This window comes from Rutidosis leptorrhynchoides, chromosome 3 (assembly GCF_046630445.1).
Source record: "Rutidosis leptorrhynchoides isolate AG116_Rl617_1_P2 chromosome 3, CSIRO_AGI_Rlap_v1, whole genome shotgun sequence".
In the NCBI taxonomy this organism is placed as follows: Eukaryota; Viridiplantae; Streptophyta; class Magnoliopsida; order Asterales; family Asteraceae; genus Rutidosis; species Rutidosis leptorrhynchoides.
Genome location: NC_092335.1, coordinates 539,235,435 through 539,256,050, shown reverse-complemented (window position 1 = coordinate 539,256,050; position 20,616 = coordinate 539,235,435). Strand labels below are relative to the sequence as shown.

General features: G+C 32.2%; 2 protein-coding genes across 2 annotated transcripts; both read left to right on the top strand.

The window, feature by feature from the left end:
- The first annotated feature begins 1,510 nt into the window (after positions 1-1,510).
- LOC139898459 (uncharacterized) lies at positions 1,511-7,241 on the top strand. Its single transcript, XM_071881189.1, has 3 exons — positions 1,511-1,640; positions 2,671-3,292; positions 5,543-7,241. Exons 2-3 carry the CDS (start codon positions 2,681-2,683, stop codon positions 7,013-7,015), a joined length of 2,085 nt encoding a protein of 694 aa, XP_071737290.1. The 5' UTR covers positions 1,511-1,640; positions 2,671-2,680; the 3' UTR covers positions 7,016-7,241.
- A 1,540-nt stretch (positions 7,242-8,781) lies between these two features.
- On the top strand, positions 8,782-11,531 carry LOC139898458 (uncharacterized). Its single transcript, XM_071881188.1, has 3 exons — positions 8,782-9,083; positions 9,601-9,728; positions 10,974-11,531. Exons 1-3 carry the CDS (start codon positions 8,921-8,923, stop codon positions 11,262-11,264), a joined length of 582 nt encoding a protein of 193 aa, XP_071737289.1. The 5' UTR covers positions 8,782-8,920; the 3' UTR covers positions 11,265-11,531.
- The last annotated feature ends 9,085 nt before the right edge of the window (positions 11,532-20,616 follow it).

Sequence of the window (20,616 nt, the reverse complement as noted above, 5' to 3'; positions counted from 1 at the left end):
ATATTTTGTCCGTAACATATGTATCCGAAATAATCAGTGATAAACTACAAACATATTAACAGAATAAATGAACTACCTTCTTCATTCTCCCACCACCCTCTTATAATTTAAATCACATACTATTTTTCTTGTCATAAAAGTCAACATTACAACATTTTATTGAGACATGTATTTCGCATACATATGTAAAATATTTAATCCCGTAATGAAAATCTATATTTGAATAACACTAAAAAAAGTAATTATATTATAATTATAATAATAAACAACAATAATAATAAAGTTTGTTTCAAAATTAAATATTTATATTTTTAATAATTATTATTAGTAATAACAAATCACTCTAGAATTTTAAACAAAATTAAAATATAATTATTTTGTGAAGGTTGTACAATATGCTTCAAAGTATGTACATGTGTTCATGAGATATTTTGTAAAATATTGTACAATTTATTTTAAATATTGTATATATAATCATTGAAATTATAATGTTTTACATAATGCTTAAAATATTACTGTATACATATAGTCATGGGGGTCTTTTATCATTAGGTTGTACATAATGCTTCAAATATTGTACATATGATCACGAGATGTTTTACCATTAGGTTGTACATAATGCTTCAAAGATTGTACATATGATCATGAGGGTGTTTTACCATAAGTTTGTATATAATAGTTTCCATATTGTACAATTAACATTAATATTTTTATTAAATAAATTATAAATTATTTTAATGACATCACCATAGATACCTTAATTTTATTTTACTTTTTTGAATTTTTTTAAACTTATAAATTACTCATTTATGACATCATCATGGTAGAGATTTATTAGATGGTTTAGTAAGTTCTTCTTTCTCTTTCAGGTAATGAAGTTTTTATGTGAAAAAGTCAAGCCAGGACCGGACAAAAGAAGGTGGTGGCGACGGCCCGGGTGGATAGGAACCCGTGATATTTTTGACCCAAAACAAAAGCGCTACCAAGTTCAATTGTTTCCATTGTGACTTGGTCGTCAAAAGACATCCTCTCGAGGGATGGAGAGGATGGCCATTATAGCCCTTCCTGTAAAGTTCTCCTTGCTTAGCAAAGAAGCAAAATGCCCTTTTCTTTATTCCAACTACATCTTTTGTTTATGACGTGAACGCTCATTAGACTGTTATAACCAGAGAGAGTTTCTTTGTTTATTCAACTCGTAAAGGCGAATCAAAACCTTTCTTTTCTACGTTTTCTTCTCTTATCTATACAATTTCGTCTTTGTGACCGAGGTCCGTCAAATATGAGATAGGTTACAGCTATAGTCAGAACTCTAACTATACATGTATGTATTACATGTATGAATCGTGCATCATGCAAGTGTAAATCACACGCTACCTAACGCGCGTTATAAAGTCATTCCCACCTCCAAAACGGACCTGACCAGACCAGACCCGATCACACACACCCATCTATCACAACCCCATATATATTTTCTACATTTTCTATTTTCTTCGCAAAATAAAATCAAAAATTAAAATACTTACAGTACTCCATTAAAAATCAAAAAATAAAAGTCCTCTCTCGCTTTCTTTCTTTGTTTCAATTCTTTTTCTCATTTTGGGTTCTCTCAACTTACGCAGCGATTCACCCTCAACAAGAAGGTATTATTAATCTTTTTTAACTAATTATGTTTGACGTTTTGCATGTTTTCATCTTCATTACTTCAACAACAACCATAAATCAACGCTGTATAATTATGTATATATTTCTTCATGAGTTGCTCTAAACCCCCTTATTTATCTCTCAACTTACGCTGTATAATTATGTTTTCATCTCAAGATTTGTTGTTTTTCCTGTATGTATAGTTTGTTAATGTTAGCGGTTTACTGTATTTATTGTATTTTGTTCCTATTTTTACGAATTTGATGCTGTTTACTTCGATGAGATCACATTACGATGTTTTGTATTTAATTATTGCTTTTTTTTCTTTGTTGTTTGTATCGTTGTAATTTTTCATGTATTTTGGTTTGTACGATTTTTTGTGGTTCTTGATTTGTTAAAGTTGGAAAATAGTGTGACACATTGCGTTAGTAATTTTTATTAAAGTGCATTTCTTATGTAAGTAGTATTTATATTTATTATTTATATATTTTTTTTTTGTTTTAGAAATTGGGTCTTTTTAATGTAGGTTCATAAAGGAAATATAAAATAGGAGTATACAGTGTGTTATCTTTATTATTTTTTCAGCTCATGTTGTGTAAAAAAAAGTGTAGATTGGCAGGGACACCTTAACCCTGTGTTGCCTTTGGCAACCCACCAAGCCAACCCCGTAATAGCCGGATGCCTGTAAATCACCTCCACCGAATACCCCATGAGTGGCAAGCACGAGCCTAACCCGAAGGCATACTCCGAGGGAATTGCTCCCCCCGGGACTCGAACCTGCGCCCATTTGTGTAAAGCTTCCAAACATGGGGCCCCAGCTTCACAGGGACGGGTACCGTTGAAGCACTGCTTCTTTGGTTTTTCAGCTCATGTTTGTTTCTTCTAGATAGTTCCATTACTTTTTATCTGGTGTATAATGTTACAGTGTCACAGTTTATTGTATGTAACTCAGTTATTATGATACTGTTACCTCATTTTTGGTTATCTTTTTGTGATTATTCTGATTGTTATTGTGATTATTGTTGATAGTTGGATTGAAATGGAGAACAATGATGACTGTAGCAGTGATGAAATATCAGGGAAACATTCACCTTTTCAGCAAACGTATGCGTACGGACTGTACGGGGAACTAGTAAATGTTTCTCGTATTGGTGACGAGTACCAAACCGAAATCCCATCATTGATTACGAATTCCGAGTATCTCGATTACATCAAAAACCCAATGCAGGAGGAAAAAGTGAAGGCAGGAGTACCAAATTACAAGTTCTTGATAGGATTAGATATACCAGTATTTTGGATTAATCAAAAAAATACAAACGATAATGTGGATGAGTTTCTTGTTCCGGGGTGTATTTTGAAAGCGTGGAGTGAAATGGAGAGACGTAGTTTTGTGCTAGGGTTGTATATTTTCGAGAAGGATTTTGTTTCAGTGCAGAGATTTATGGGGAGTAAAAATATTGGGGAGATATTATCGTATTACTATGGGGATTTTTATAGGAACGATGAATATAAAAGATGGTCAGATTGTAGAAAAAGTAGAGGTAAAAAGTGTGTTTTGGGACAAAGGATATTTAGTGGATTAAGACAACAGGAGTTTCTTGCTCGTTTGGTTCCCCGTGTTTCTCAAGAGTGCCAGAATTCGCTACTGGAGGTACGTCAAACGAAACTTTTTGATTTTTCTACTTTTTCTTGATTATTTGGGAATTAACTTTTAAAGAGATTTAGTATGATTTGCTGAAGATTAGGGATACATGGTTTTGTTTAATTTTAGTTATTTTCTCTAGTTCATCTTTTCACTTGGGTGATCTGTACTGCTTGTCTGTTTTCTGTGATGGTTTATGTCTTTTGGCTATAGATTTCGAAGGATAATGTGTGTGTATATATATTTTCCTTATTTCTTTAGTTGATTGTCAATGGTTTTATGCTATTGATGTTACTGTAATGTTAATGTTATATTGATATGACTTGTTAAACTGATGCCGGTATTAGTCCACAATTTTTTTTTGAAGGCATGGCCTCAAAGTGTAGCTATTGAACCTGGGTCTCGTTTTGTATTACTCCACAAATGATTTAGAGAAGTGAATATTGACATCTTATTGTTAATATTAATAATATTAATCATGTAATGATGCTCTGGTGAATAATACATTTTTATAAACATATGAGTGTGATGCTTGCAATTAGGTTCTAGCTTGGTTTGCATCTCATATTTATGGTATATTATATACATAGATTGATGAATTCGGTCATGAAACATGCTTTTTGTTAATCAGGGATTTGCTTCTGATTCTTTTTGCAGTAATTAATGAAAGTTGTATATAGGATATAAATACTAATGGACATGATTTACTTGACTTCAGGATCTTCCAGCTAATAATTTTAGAGTTCCTTAAAAACATGATTAAAGTTTGGCTAGTTGATGATAACTTATGATGCTTAAATTTGGTAATGGTAGGCTAGGGTTTCTCAGTTGACTTAACTTTTTCAAGTTAATTGTGATACCAATATGATCCAGGGAAGATTAAAGAAATAGATTGTGTGCGAAAAACAATCCACATTAAGGAACTTCAAAACAAATAAAACACTTAGGTACACTCAATATCTAACATACTCTGAGTAATAGTTTGACTGAATACATTCATATCCACCTATAACTAAATACTCATTATACACGATTCATGTGCAATTGATCCTAAAATGTATCTTACATGATGATGGATTAACAACATATGCCCCAACATTGTGGTATTCATAAGGCCCATTGTTTACACAATCACCTCTAATATATAGAGCTTTGAAACTACTACGTTGTTTTTTAACAGGATTTATAAGAATTAAGTTCAGATGGGGACTATATACCCACCTTTCTTAAAATGTTTTAGTCTAGAATATCTATCTACCTTATGTAATTTTCCTGAAACAGTTACTCTTAGAGATAGCGAAGGAAACTAGTTAGTGAGTTTTTTTTTTTTTTTTTTTTTTTTTTTTTTATTGGTGCTAAAGGTTCTAAACCAAGTGTGGTTGAGTAACCATGTGGGATAAGAATAGAACTGGTAAATAAATATGTGTTACCAGATTCATTCTTCATTCTTGTCTAAGTCTTGGTCTTGTTCATACGGGTGTAAGAGTTCATAGAAGAAAAGCAGCCTAATTTTAATAAAATGGACTCAAAACCCTAATTTAAATCAAACGTTGACTGATTTTGACTTCAACCAACTTGACTGATTAATCATGTTTCTAAAAGAATGTTAAGGAATGCAACAGTCATACAGATGATTAATGTGGAAAACAGTCGGAAAGTTACTTTCTTAACATTAACAAACATATATTCACCTTATATGTAATTTTGGATTTCCTTGACTTGCAGCTATCTGTGTATCTGTGTTGTAATATCTCAGCTCCACTTATATAACACAGTTAAAGCATGCTATGCGGCCTATGGGAGGTGTGTTTTTGCATTGAGGGTAACTAGAAATACATTTGGTTTGGTTATAACACCTTTAGATTCATTGTTTTCCATGTGTCAATTTCAAAAGACATGCTATATCTACCTACACAATGATCTCTTACAAAATAGGAGATGAACTTACTCCAAAATTAATCTTTAGCCTTTAGCTGTTCAAAAAGATAATAACTAATGTGTTTTAAATTATGTCAGACTCGGATGCAAAATTTTTGAGTCAGTTATGGTTTTACTCCTACGAATTTGCACATAGTAAGTTTAAAGGATTTTTTTTATTCATTTTCCAAAAAATGAATCAGCTAATAGATTGAAATAGTTCATGCAGTAAAATATGCAACAATTCAGTTACAGTAATAAATCATGAAAGGGTTGGTCCTTTTATTTATTATTATGTAAACTAAAAATCCTATTACTATTTCTGTTGTAATGGTTTGGCAGGTTTCTAGGACATTTGAAGATGGGGGGATATCACTCAGACACTACGTGATCTCCTTAAAAACGTTAATCGGACTTGAAATGTTTGTTGATGCTATCGCCATTGGAAAAGGTAAGCAAGATTTAACAGGAAGTGCAATCGAACCCACCAAGGAGAACCAATCAATACACATCCGTCCCGAAATACCGATCGGAAAAGCTTGTTCGGCTCTCACCACATCAGAAATCGTAATGTTTCTCACGGGTGATTATCGGTTAAGCAAAGCTCGATCCAATGATCTATTTTGGGAAGCTGTTTGGCCTCGTTTGCTTGCACGAGGGTGGCACTCTGAACAACCGAGTGGGTACAATTTTGCTGCAAACGGGATGCGTTCTTTGGTTTTTTTGATGCCAGGTGTTAAAAAGTTTTCAAGAAGATTAGTCAAAGGGGAAGCTTATTTGGATTCTGTAACGGATGTTTTGAATAAAGTTGCGTTGGACCCACAACTTATTGAACTCGATTGTGACGAGAATGGTAAAACTGAAGTTAAATTAGAAAACGAAGAGGAAGAACAAGAACATAGGTTTCCTGAAAAATGGAAAAGCTATTGTTATCTTCAACCTCGAGCTCCAAACACAAGTCTAGGTAATGTTTTAATGAAATTTACTGTGGTTGATACAAGTCTAGGTGGAGGAAAAGTCGTTAGCGTAAGAGAATTTGGACCCGGGAAGTGGAATTCAAGATGCCGTTCTGATGAAACTCACAGTGAGTTGGTTTCTAGTGATGAATCAGATCAAGAAACTCGTGTTGTTAAGAAACAGAAAGTGTTGGATGAAAGAAAAAAACCCGAAAAGAAAAATGACGGTTCAGATGAGTGTCCCACAAGAAAAGTTATGAAGGAAAATTTGAGTAGGAAGTCAAAACAAAAAATATCAGGGCATAATGCAAAAAAGCGTCGGAAATTAACCGCATGCTGTCGGGTAGACTCCAAAGGTGGTTCTAGCTTGGAACGAGACATGGGTTCATCATCTCATGTGGGTTCATCTTCTCAAGCTAATAATGTTAATCATAATCATAAATTGTCATCAAACTTAAGTTTTACTTCAAGATGCAGTTCAATTGATACTGTTGAAGAACAGGGGGTTGATTTAATCGATTTAAATGTTACCCCTGAATGTGGAAATGGTGAATTTGTGAGGCAAGTTAAAGAAAATATTGTGAGTCCTAAAGAGCAAGAAAATGGTGGTTCGAGGAGACAGAGTACTCGAAATAGGCCACCAACGGCTAGAGCATTGGAAGCTTTTGCTAACGGTTTTTTGACGGTTAATAGTAGGAAGAAAAGCAAAGAAGATTACTACTACAACAAGGGGGATTATGATTATGATTATGGTTTGAAACCGAAAAAATCTCGAGGTTGTGAAGTTAGTGAGAGTAGCACAGGTGATGCTTCTTCTGTTGTGAAGGGAGAGGATGAAGATGGAGTAATTGAGAAATAGTGACATTGTTTAAGATTTGTACTATTTGTGTTGCAGAGTTGGGTAAATGACTAAATTCTCAAAGATTCGACGACTTACCTAAGAGAATAATGTTGAGCCCTGACCCTCATTTGGGTTGGAAATAGAAGACTTGGTTATAGTGTTTGACTTTTTTTTGGTCTTTGACTTGTTAAGGTTTGAATGAGAACTAGGATATATTTTCTTGTTCATATGAATGAATGTTATATAACTAGGAATTATCTTGGCCTGGTAAATGGACTAAATGAGCACAAATGGTTAAAGATGTAGGAATCTTTCTTTCTTGTGTTAAACTTTGTTTTTGTATGATCACAGATCCCTTAAATAACTTCACACCTTAAATAGCTTAGGATTTATCAGAAAACGAAGTTTAAGCACTTAAACAAGCAAAATATGCAAGTTAATAGGGGAGTTTATACGCTTTTTTTTTTCCCAGGCATTAATCAAAGTGACTTTTTAATTAATGAAGTGATATGGCTTTGTTTTGCATAAACTGATGCAAATACTTTCTATACTGTACATTGACAATTGACAAACAATGATGAAAAACAACATTTATAAAGATGTTGACACCTGACACCAGTTTCCAAATAGTCGAAAGAACCATCTTTGATTTCAAATCATATATAACATCAGCCTTCCTTTACATCCCTACAGGTCGAAATGGTGATCTCAGTGCCTTGTAAAGTTGCACCATTGAGCCCGAACCCAAAAACCAACTGAATGGCCGTTTGCATCTAATTTTAGACCTTCATCACCATACAAAGACCGGATTACCTTGTTCCATAATGCATCTCTTTATACCTTGAATCTCCACCAGGACCGCCACCACTTGCCATAATTTTTGACATTAAACGTCCAATCTCCGAACCACCGAACGTACTTGCCGCCATGGAGTATTTGCAACTAATCCATGAAATATACTTACTGTCAAAAGTGTTCCAAAAACTCTCATGCCTTATTTGCGTATATCTTTACAGTTTACACTGTTCTCAAGTGTTTTTACAAGTGAAATAGAATGGGGTGAAAATAAAAGATAACAAAAGGATGGAAAAGAAATTAATATAAAATAGTTTACATGTATTTTTGACTTGTAAGAAAAATAAAAGAAAGAGAAAGTAACTCATGTATGCTCATTGAGCTTGGTGTTTTAATAAAAGTTCAGCTTTTTCAAAAAAAATAATAATAATAATTTATATATAATAGAAATAAAATTATGTGGGACTTTATTATATTATACTCAGTTATTTATTTATTTATTTTTTTAAAGCAGCATATATTAATATGAACGGAAAATAATTACATTAAAAAGCCAATTAAAAAGTTTACACTTACAAACACACTTTTTTTTTTTACTTTGTATTCTACACTTACAAAAAGTTTACACAAAAAAGTTTACAAATACTTATAAAAAACAATAAGCTCTAACTAATAGCTTTAAAAATAAACTCCAACTCCAACTTCAACTTTAATCCATAAGCTCCAGCTTCACTTACACTACAACTAATTTCATTCAAGCACACCCAAAATAAAATTAATCAATTAAATTAGGGGAGATAAATAAAGTGGGGAGAATAAAATTCATGTGATTGGTGGATGTATTTTGCCACCTCATATTGTAAAAAAGTGTGTGTAAGATTTTTGTAATTGTAAAAATTTGCCTTAATTTTTATCTCCTTTTCTTTTTAATAACAAAACGAAACCACCATATTTTCATCACTTTCAATTAAAACAAAAAATAAAAACTCGAGAATGTAGTGAACATTTTTTCCCCGTATTAACAACGTAGATGGTTTAACAAGCCGTTACGTGGACTCTCAAACTTGCGCGTATGTAAAATTGTACACACAACTCACCGACAGGCAAACACCGCAGAAATTAAACAAAATGGGTCAGGCATTTCGTCGAGCATCTGGCAGGATCCGTACTCTTGCTGCACCCACACCTCCGTCTTCATCATCTCAGCTCAATAAACCACCTGATCGTACCCAACCCAAGGTCACCGTCGATCCCAACCTCCCTCCCGGTGGTAATATCGACCCTAGTTCCGGTAACTTAGTTTCTCATCTTCAATTTTTTTTTATTTTTTAAATCAATATATACTTATACACCTTGCGTTCAGTTCTGTAAATTTGTACCTCTGGTGTACAATAGATATTTATTATTTATACGGAAATGGATGTAGATACATAACATACAATTTGGTTTTGTAGGTCAGGGTTGATATAGTTTTCTATTGATTAGGGTTTTAGAATAGGTTGAAGTGGTTTTGAACTTACCCTAAAATCTATTTTATGTATGTTATGCTACTGTAAAGCTTTATTTTCAGTTATTGCTATTCTATGTACATGACCTCCTAGGACGGGTATACCAGTGATGTGGCACCAGTTTCTATTACAGTAGATTATAAAGTATGATTCCTACAGTAGAATTTTTGGGTGAAGTTGGATACATCTTGAAGCACTTTCTCCGTTTAGATTAAAGCTACTTTCTTTCTTTAGACTAAATTCACACATATTTGTAGTATTTATTAATTGTCCAATTGATATGCTGCTTTATCTTGTTAGATGATCAACTAAGAAACAGTGGTGATAATGTTATCGAAGAACAACGTGATTCGGAATACGATGCTATGCTCAGCAAGATGGTTGGTCGAATTCAGACGAAACCTGGAGGGAAATTGGAGATGGGTGAGGTGAGTTGTCATACGACTCGTTTGATACGTGTCTTTATCTTAAGAATGGTTAATGTTGGTTTTTTCGATATAGGTTGTACATAAGCAGTTTTGTTTGGGAGAGCAAATGATATCAAAAAAGAATTACATAACTGATACTTAGAAAGAGTAAACAAACAAACTACAATTTTCAGTTCATAATATGAGCTGTAACTCATCTTTCTTGCAACATCACTAAAGTGCTAAGTTCTTTGTTACCGAATTCCATGTGTGACCTCCATCTTCTGTCCTCTGTCCTGTAATTATCGTTACACAAATAGTTATTCCCGAATTGCAGATTAATATTAGAGAAAAAAATATCAAACTGTAAGAAACAAGTCATGTATGGTGTATATGTAGATCTGTGTATAAGGGTAGGCGGTGATTCTGTGTAGGAGTTTGTTTAAGTTGTTTTTTATATATATATATAATTAGTCAAAATATTGAAGGAGTCTTTAACTGTGAAATAATAGGTGAATATTTTGTACCAATATTTTCAGTACTTTGTTGCATTACCAATTAGCGAATATGTAATGTTTCCATAACAGTAAGTGGCATCACTAATTTCAAGGGTTCAAAATGGGTTTGTGTCATAATGAGTAATTAAATTAAATGTCCAGGCTGCTCCCACCCACTCTTTTTCTGTCCATCTCTTATCATTTGCATGTAGTTAGTGCATAATAATAATATGATTAAAAACTTCATCATTAAAGTAGTAAAAATATCTCTTACAAATGGAGCAATTTGAAATGTAGCAAGCACGTGAATAAACATTTGTTATCTTTCGGCCCGATTAACCCTTTTTAGCTTTAGCTATCTATCACCTATGTACGGTTTTTACCATGTTACTAGTTAGCAAGCATGTACAGCCAAGGTTGAACAGGTCCCGACTCGATGGGTATTCGGGTCGGCGCTTTTTGGGGAGTACTCAGCAACTCGGGACGTACTCGGATGTTGACTAGGTTTGACTTTGACCTATTTTCTGATTAACCCCAGTTTTGGCCGAGTTTGACCTAGTCTTGACCGAGTAATCCCGAGATTTGACCAAGTAATTGAACCAATTACTCGTACCGATCTTAAAACCGAGAACTCGGCGAGTACTCGCGGAGTTTCACCTAGTTTTACAACCCTGTGTACAGCCCAAGTTGATGCGTTTTTTATATATAAAATAAAATGGGTTAGCGTTGCCACCATTGTTAATTATTAACCCGTAAAGCACTTGTGCAGGCATATGTGGTGGACAAGTACAATAGACCCATGCCAAAGTTGAGAAATACAACTTCAGAGACTACCAGATATGAGCAGAGACCAGCTCCACCAGGAACCTTAAATGTCGCTCAGCTTCGTCAAATAATTCTTCTATATCAAGGCAAATCAGAAGAACATGATGGTCCTATGGATGTTAACCAAATAGCACAAAAGTTTCGTATCGATGTTGCTCAGGTTGAACGTGCTGTGCAGTTTCTCTCTTTCCCTCCAGAATATTTCAGTAATAAACAGAAAAAAGATCAAAGATAACTCATCAGCTTTTAGCTTATATCGGTGATTGTTATGTTATTGTTACAGCAGCAATGAGATATGTAGCATCGTACTTTTTTGTGCCGGATACTGCATCTTTACATACAGTATTAAATAACAACTCAGTTTCACTGTCGCAGTCTTCGGCTTGCAATACTACTTGTAACAGTATGGTCTACTTTGACCCCTGTTTTCTGTATGTTACGAAGTTTACAGTTAAAATAACACATTTTGACCTGTTGCACAAGGGCCCCAATTGTGTTATCATACTTGTGGATATGGCATGGCTATTTTGTTAAGCTTTTACAGTATTCTACTAGTGGAGTGACTTTTTCTTGAAAGACAAACACACACTTATGTCACGAACCGGGACTTGAACCCGCAACTTGAAAGCTGATGGGAGGACAATGACCCTTTGATTATCTTGATTAATTTTTTTTTTTTTTTTTTTTTTTTGGCAAAATAACGAAAACTCATATAGAAACGAAGTCGTTTTCCAAAAGAAAACACCTTAACAGAGAATACAAATAAACGGGTAAAATGGGAATCTCGCATCTAGAAAACAACCAACTAAACGAAAACTATCTAACAACGAGCATCCTCTAATAACCCGAAAAACCTTAAAATAGACTAACCAATACAAAACCGAATACTACACTGCAATGCCATGTACTAAACCAAACAAACTAAGAGAGATCAACAAACGAAAAAAATGCACGAAAAAAATGAACGCGTGACGGACCCAACCACTCAACCTCTAGGTTCCGCCCTTTTCAACTTACCATTAACCGTCTCTTTCAAAATGTTCATCCTGGACCGATTCTCTATCTTGTATGATAACACATTGGCTGATTCACCACCCGGATCGCTCTCCTTAACCAAACGTGTCATCATTTTATCGAATGCCGCGAAAGCCTCCACGGACATTTTTCCATTCCCGTTTACCGATGAACTGCCGAATCTATCCTCTTGAGACCCCAAAAACAAGTTTTGAATCGCTTCACCGTAATCCAAGTCTTCAACATAGTCTTTAAGCTTGTAAGAACCCATCTTGATTAAATATGTCTTCCGATGTGAAACCAATTATGTTTGTGTGGTTTTGCCTGGTCACCAGTTTCTAAGTTTTTCTGCAAGCAGGTTTTGCCTTCGTGTTTTTGTAGAGTTTTTCAAATGTTCTGCATATGCTACATATATACTCCTCTGTCATAAAATAAAAATAAAATCACATTACTATTTATATATGTTCTAATATAAATGTCTCTTAAAAAATACTAAAAAAAAATACTAAAGTTCCAATTCTACCATTTTTTTTACATATAGAAATTAGCAAAATTTTTATTAATGATTTCAACTATTTGTTACTTTGTTTTAAAATTAATTAATTACAATGTTGTCTTATTAAATGAAAAGTCGACATTTCACTAGACTATCATAAATTGAAAATTTTATGTTAGTGGACATTTAATCCGGGATGGAGTAGTATAACTATAATAAGATATAATTATAATTATTATAATTATAATTTAATTATAATAATTATAAAAGTTGAATCGTACAATATATTAGGTCACTCCCTATCGTGACTAAACTATTCATTATCTTAACCTTACACATCATCGTCATATCAACACCAAAATTCTATAATCAAACCATAACTTAACGCTCCCTATCATGACTAAAAACAATACTCATCTTAATATACAATGTACAAGCAATAAAACATCAAGTCTAAACAATTTATAGCGACTGGACTCACAATTTCTAAGAGCTCTTGCCAAATCCATGGTGAATACGGTAACTAACCTGAAATGTCCCGTTCTTATTGATTAAAAACGTTCCATATTAATTGATTTCGTTGCGAGGTTTTGACCTCTATATGAGACGTTTTTCAAAGACTGCATTCATTTTAAAACAAACCATAACCTTTATTTCATCAATAAAGGTTTAAAAAGCTTTACGTAGATTATCAAATAATGATAATCTAAAATATCCTGTTTACACACGACCATTACATAATGGTTTACAATACAAATATGTTACAACAAAATAAGTTTCTTGAATGCAGTTTTTACATAATATCATACAAGCATGGACTCCAAATCTCGTCCTTATTTAAGTATGCGACAGCGGAAGCTCTTAATAATCACCTGAGAATAAACATGCTTAAAACGTCAACAAAAATGTTGGTGAGTTATAGGTTTAACCTATATATATCAAATCATAATAATAAACCACAAGATTTCATATTTCAATACACATCTCATACATAGAGATAAAAATCATTCATATGGTGAACACCTGGTAACCGACATTAACAAGATGCATATATAAGAATATCCCCATCATTCCGGGACACCCTTCGGATATGATATAAATTTCGAAGTACTAAAGCATCCGGTACTTTGGATGGGGCTTGTTGGGCCCGATAGATCTATCTTTAGGATTCGCGTCAATTAGGGTGTCTGTTCCCTAATTCTTAGATTACCAGACTTAATAAAAAGGGGCATATTCAATTTCGATAATTCAACCATAGAATGTAGTTTCACGTACTTGTGTCTATTTTGTAAATCATTTATAAAACCTGCATGTATTCTCATCCCAAAAATATTAGATTTTAAAAGTGGGACTATAACTCACTTTCACAGATTTTTACTTCGTCGGGAAGTAAGACTTGGCCACTGATTGATTCACGAACCTATAACAATATATATATATATATTAAAGTATGTTCAAAATATATTTACAACACTTTTAATATATTTTGATGTTTTAAGTTTATTAAGTCAGCTGTCCTCGTTAGTAACCTACAACTAGTTGTCCACAGTTAGATGTACAGAAATAAATCGATAAATATTATCTTGAATCAATCCACGACCCAGTGTATACGTATCTCAGTATTGATCACAACTCAAACTATATATATTTTGGAATCAACCTCAACCCTGTATAGCTAACTCCAACATTCACATATAGAGTGTCTATGGTTGTTCCGAAATATATATAGATGTGTCGACATGATAGGTCGAAACATTGTATACGTGTCTATGGTATCTCAAGATTACATAATATACAATACAAGTTGATTAAGTTATGGTTGGAATAGATTTGTTACCAATTTTCACGTAGCTAAAATGAGAAATATTATCCAATCTTGTTTTACCCATAACTTCTTCATTTTAAATCCGTTTTGAGTGAATCAAATTGCTATGGTTTCATATTGAACTCTATTTTATGAATCTAAACAGAAAAAGTATAGGTTTATAGTCGGAAAAATAAGTTACAAGTCGTTTTTGTAAAGGTAGTCATTTCAGTCGAAAGAACGACGTCTAGATGACCATTTTAGAAAACATACTTCCACTTTGAGTTTAACCATAATTTTTGGATATAGTTTCATGTTCATAATAAAAATCATTTTCTCAGAATAACAACTTTTAAATCAAAGTTTATCATAGTTTTTAATTAACTAACCCAAAACAGCCCGCGGTGTTACTACGACGGCGTAAATCCGGTTTTACGGTGTTTTTCGTGTTTTCAGGTTTTAAATCATTAAGTTAGCATATCATACAGATATAGAACAGGTGTTTAGTTTATTTTAAAAGTCAAATTAGAAGGATTAACTTTTGTTTGCGAACAAGTTTAGAATTAACTAAACTATGTTCTAGTGATTACAAGTTTAAACCTTCGAATAAGATAGCTTTATATGTATGAATCGAATGATGTTATGAACATTATTACTACCTTAAGTTCCTTGGATAAACCTATTGGAAAAGATAAAAATGGATCTAGCTTCAATGGATCCTTGGATGGCTCGAAGTTCTTGAAGCAGAATCATGACACGAAAACAAGTTCAAGTAAGATCATCACTTGAAATAAGATTGTTATAGTTATAGAAATTGAACCAAAGTTTGAATATGATTATTACCTTGTATTAGAATGATAACCTACTGTAAGAAACAAAGATTTATTGAGGTTGGATGATCACCTTACAAGATTGGAAGTGAGCTAGCAAACTTGAAAGTATTCTTGATTTTATGAAACTAGAACTTTTGGAATTTATGAAGAACACTTAGAACTTGAAGATAGAACTTGAGAGAGATCAATTAGATGAAGAAAATTGAAGAATGAAAGTGTTTGTAGGTATTTTTGGTCGTTGGTGTATGGATTAGATATAAAGGATATGTAATTTTGTTTTCATGTAAATAAGTCATGAATGATTACTCATATTTTTGTAATTTTATGAGATATTTCATGCTAGTTGCCAAATGATGGTTCCCACATGTGTTAGGTGACTCACATGGGCTGCTAAGAGCTGATCATTAGAGTGTATATACCAATAGTACATACATCTAAAAGCTGTGTATTGTACGAGTACGAATACGGGTGCATACGAGTAGAATTGTTGATGAAACTGAACGAGGATGTAATTTTAAGCATTTTTGTTAAGTAGAAGTATTTTGATAAGTGTCTTGAAGTCTTTCAAAAGTGTATGAATACATATTAAAACACTACATGTATATACATTTTAACTGAGTCGTTAAGTCATCGTTAGTCGTTACATGTAAATGTTGTTTTGAAACCTTTAGGTTAACGATCTTGTTAAATGTTGTTAACCCAATGTTTATAATATCAAAAGAGATTTTAAATTATTATATTATCATGATATTATGATGTACGAATATCTCTTAATATGATATATATATATACATTAAATGTCGTTACAACGATAATCGTTACATATATGTCTCGTTTCAAAATCATTAAGTTAGTAGTCTTGTTTTTACATATGTAGTTCATTGTTAATATACTTAATGATATGTTTACTTATCATAATATCATGTTAACTATATATATAACCATATATATGTCATCATATAGTTTTTACAAGTTTTAACGTTCGTGAATCACCTGTCAACTTGGGTGGTCAATTGTCTATATGAAACCTATTTCAATTAATCAAGTCTTAACAAGTTTGATTGCTTAACATGTTGGAAACATTTAATCATGTAAATATCAATCTCAATTAATATATATAAACATGGAAAAGTTCGGGTCACTACATAACCCGTGCATATGGTTTATTACGGGTAACTAGCGAGTAATGACGGATATGGAACCATAGGGAGTGGTCTTTTAGGCATAGTGTAAACTATAATTATATTTGAAAACCTGTATCAATTAACTTGTCACATCTTACTAAAATTCACATGAAGGTATGCATTTATTTTTCAAAAGTAAAAAAGTTAACTACATATACTAATATTTACAAGAATTATTTTTTTGGTATATTTGACAAATTTAGTTGCAGTTGGAGGTAAAGCTTGAAGTTAAAAGTTGGAGTTTATTTGTTTTTAGAGTTTTCCTGATCATTGAGTGTAATTTGTTTTTTATACGTGAGAACAACCACAGTTACAACTATTCAAGTGTTTGTTACATCTAGAGTATGAGTCTAAATTGGTGCTTACTATTATCTAAGTGATTAAATAGAGTAAGTTGACCTATAATTGTTCTTTTAAAGCAATGTTGATTTAATAATAAAACTAGTGAAAGGACCCGTGGAATAACGAGTTTGTTAAAACGATACAGTATGATATGTTTTAGGTGTTAAGGGAATGTAAATGTCCAAGTAGCATTGTTTAGATTGTTAGAGGAACGTTAAACTAGTTTTATCTAGCCCATATGATATTGTTCTAGTACTTTCTATTGCTTAGGCTTAGCCCACTATGTATCTTAGGGTTTAGCCTTTATAAGGGCATGATCATTGTACGTGAGGAAAAAACAAATAAGATACACAACATTTCACAACATGGTATCAGAGTCATACGTTCCTGGTGGAACCACCTCCTTTTAACAATCACCACGGCAAATACGAGTCGCTGCCTCTATAGTGCCGCCCCCTCAAATAATCTAATCTATCTATCATCTAGTTGTTCTTCCTTTTTATAATTTTATTTATTCAATCTAGTAATGCTAGCCGCCATTGTTTTTTTTCCGGTTGTTTTATTGTTATTCCAAAACCCCCACTGTTGCTTCATATTGGGTTCATTAATATAACTGAATTTGCATGATTCTTTTGCAAGCTTATACCCATTAAAAATTCAATTTCAATTCCTCAATTATTAACTTATCACAGCCGTAGTTTTCTTTTCCATTTTTTTCTTCCAAATAATCGGGGTGGGGATAGCCACCTTGCTTGACTAGGTTCCAAACCCCGAAAAAAAAGAGTATATTCAAAAAAATTAGTTTGAAGCATTGAAGAGCATTGTTATCGTCGACATAATTTGCATACCAAAGTGGTACTTGATCCTTAGACACAACAAGCCACGACGTAAAAGAAAAAAAATGTTACGGAAAAGGAGAAGCCGTCAAAAATATGCTATTATACAAGCGAATATCATTCGATTTAATGCGACAAATAAAAAAAAATAGATTTTTTATTTATTTATTTCATGTTTAGTGTTTTCTTTCAGTCCGAGCTTTTGTGATTTTACCGCTCGAACTGCGGGGGAGTGTTAGATGGATGTTAGACTAGTATTATCTAGCTCATATGATATTGTTCTAGTACTTTCTATTGCTTGGGATTAGCCCACTATGTATCTCAGGGTTTAGCCTTTATAAGGGAATGATCATTGTACGTGAGGAAAACACAAATAAGATACACAATATTTCACAACATAGATTATGTTGACAATTAGATACACAAAAATCATTAGCTTATTAATGAAAACGCAAGTGTTAAAATAGAATATAGTAAGAAAATATATTATAGCGGAAACAACTATAAGTATGCTCATAAAATCGCTTAAGTATGTTGAATAAATAGTAGTAATCACGATCTTCAAATGTAGTTAAATAGATAATTGTAGACTCTAAACAACTCTAAAAAAATATCGCTGAATCAACATCTTTCGTACGTAGACGGTTGCAAACAAATGTAATCGAAAGAGCTTGAAGATATCTGTGACGATCCGGAAATTTTCGACCAAATTTAAACTTAATTTTTATATGATTTCGACACGATAAGCAAAGTCTGTAATGTTGAGTCTCAAAAATTTTGAAATGTTTTCATACATTCATTTAACTTCGACCGTTCCCGACGATTCACGAACAATTATTTGTAAATAAACATGTATATAAATATATGGATATATATGTACAATAAGTCAGAATATTAATTGTTAATATAAATATTTTGCATTAAAATAAAACGTGTATTTAAAACGTGTTTATGTATATATATATATATATATATATATATATATATATATATATATATATATATATATATATATATATAATTTCAGATTATTTTATAAACGATAGTAACATTGGTTTATTGATTCGATTGATATTTAAATAAGCAATCTGAACTTATATAATATTAAAAATAAACATTGGTACATAAATGGATTATATCAATTTTAAGTTTAAAAATATAAACGTTATATGATATAATAAATTTCTATTATTTAAAATGATTTTTAATGAACTTTGAATATAACTAGTTTGAAAAACTAAATATTATATCATTAAATAAAGATTTCAATAATATTATATATATATATATATATATATATATATATATATATATATATATATATATATATATATATATATATATCATAAGATGTACAAATTAATATATTTCTAAACGAAAATATATGTATATTTTTACAATGTTATAAAATATAATAATAACTTAGATATAAAACGTCTTGATTTAAAAATACTATTAATTATATTTTAATAAATAACGAAAAGGTAATTTAAAGAAGCAAATGACCAAAACACTCGAACGTACAAGATACACTTCGGGTAATATAGTTATTGGTAATATAAGTCTATATTTTGACAAAGGTACGAGTCACGAAACGTAGAATGCAAGTTATTAAAGCGTACCAAGTAACGTTCGAAAAACCGGAACCGGGACATAAGTCGAGTGAGACAACGTACGAGTCATCGAAACAAAAATTATAAATCAACTATGCACGAGAATATAATATAATATATATGTAATTAATATAAATTATATATATATATTATAAAATTATGTCGACGAACAAAGAAACAAAATTATGTGAGCTGGAAAAGAAGGCCATGCGATCGCATGGCCAATGGCCTTCAAACCTATGCGATCGCATGGGGGGGTGGTGAAATGTCCCGTTCTTATTGATTAAAAACGTTCCATATTAATTGATTTCGTTGCGAGGTTTTGACCTCTATATGAGACGTTTTTCAAAGACTGCATTCATTTTAAAACAAACCATAACCTTTATTTCATCAATAAAGGTTTAAAAAGCTTTACGTAGATTATCAAATAATGATAATCTAAAATATCCTGTTTACACACGACCATTACATAATGGTTTACAATACAAATATGTTACAACAAAATAAGTATCTTGAATGCAGTTTTTACACAATATCATACAAGCATGGACTCCAAATCTCGTCCTTATTTAAGTATGCGACAGCGGAAGCTCTTAATAATCACCTGAGAATAAACATGCTTAAAACGTCAACAAAAATGTTGGTGAGTTATAGGTTTAACCTATATATATCAAATCATAATAATAGACCACAAGATTTCATATTTCAATACACATCCCATACATAGAGATAAAAATCATTCATATGGTGAACACGTGGTAACCGACATTAACAAGATGCATATATATAAGAATATCCCCATCATTCCGGGACACCCTTCGGATATGATATAAATTTTGAAGTACTAAAGCATCCGGTACTTTGGATGGGGGTTGTTAGGCCCAATAGATCTATCTTTAGGATTCGCGTCAATTAGGGTGTCTGTTCCCTAATTCTTAGATTACCAGACTTAATAAAAAGGGGCATATTCGATTTCGATAATTCAACCATAGAATGTAGTTTCACGTACTTGTGTCTATTTTGTAAATCATTTATAAAACCTGCATGTATTCTCATCCCAAAAATATTAGATTTTAAAAGTGGGACTATAACTCACTTTCACAGATTTTTACTTCGTCGGGAAGTAAGTCTTGGCCACTGGTTGATTCACGAACCTATAACAATATATACATATATATCAAAGTATGTTCAAAATATATTTACAACACTTTTAATATATTTTGATGTTTTAAGTTTATTAAGTCAGCTGTCCTCGTTAGTAACCTACAACTAGTTGTCCACAATTAGATGTACAGAAATAAATCGATAAATATTATCTTGAATCAATCCACGACCCAGTGTATACGTATCTCAGTATTGATCACAACTCAAACTATATATATTTTGGAATCAACCTCAACCCTGTATAGCTAACTCCAACATTCACATATAGAGTGTCTATGGTTGTTCCGAAATATGTATAGAT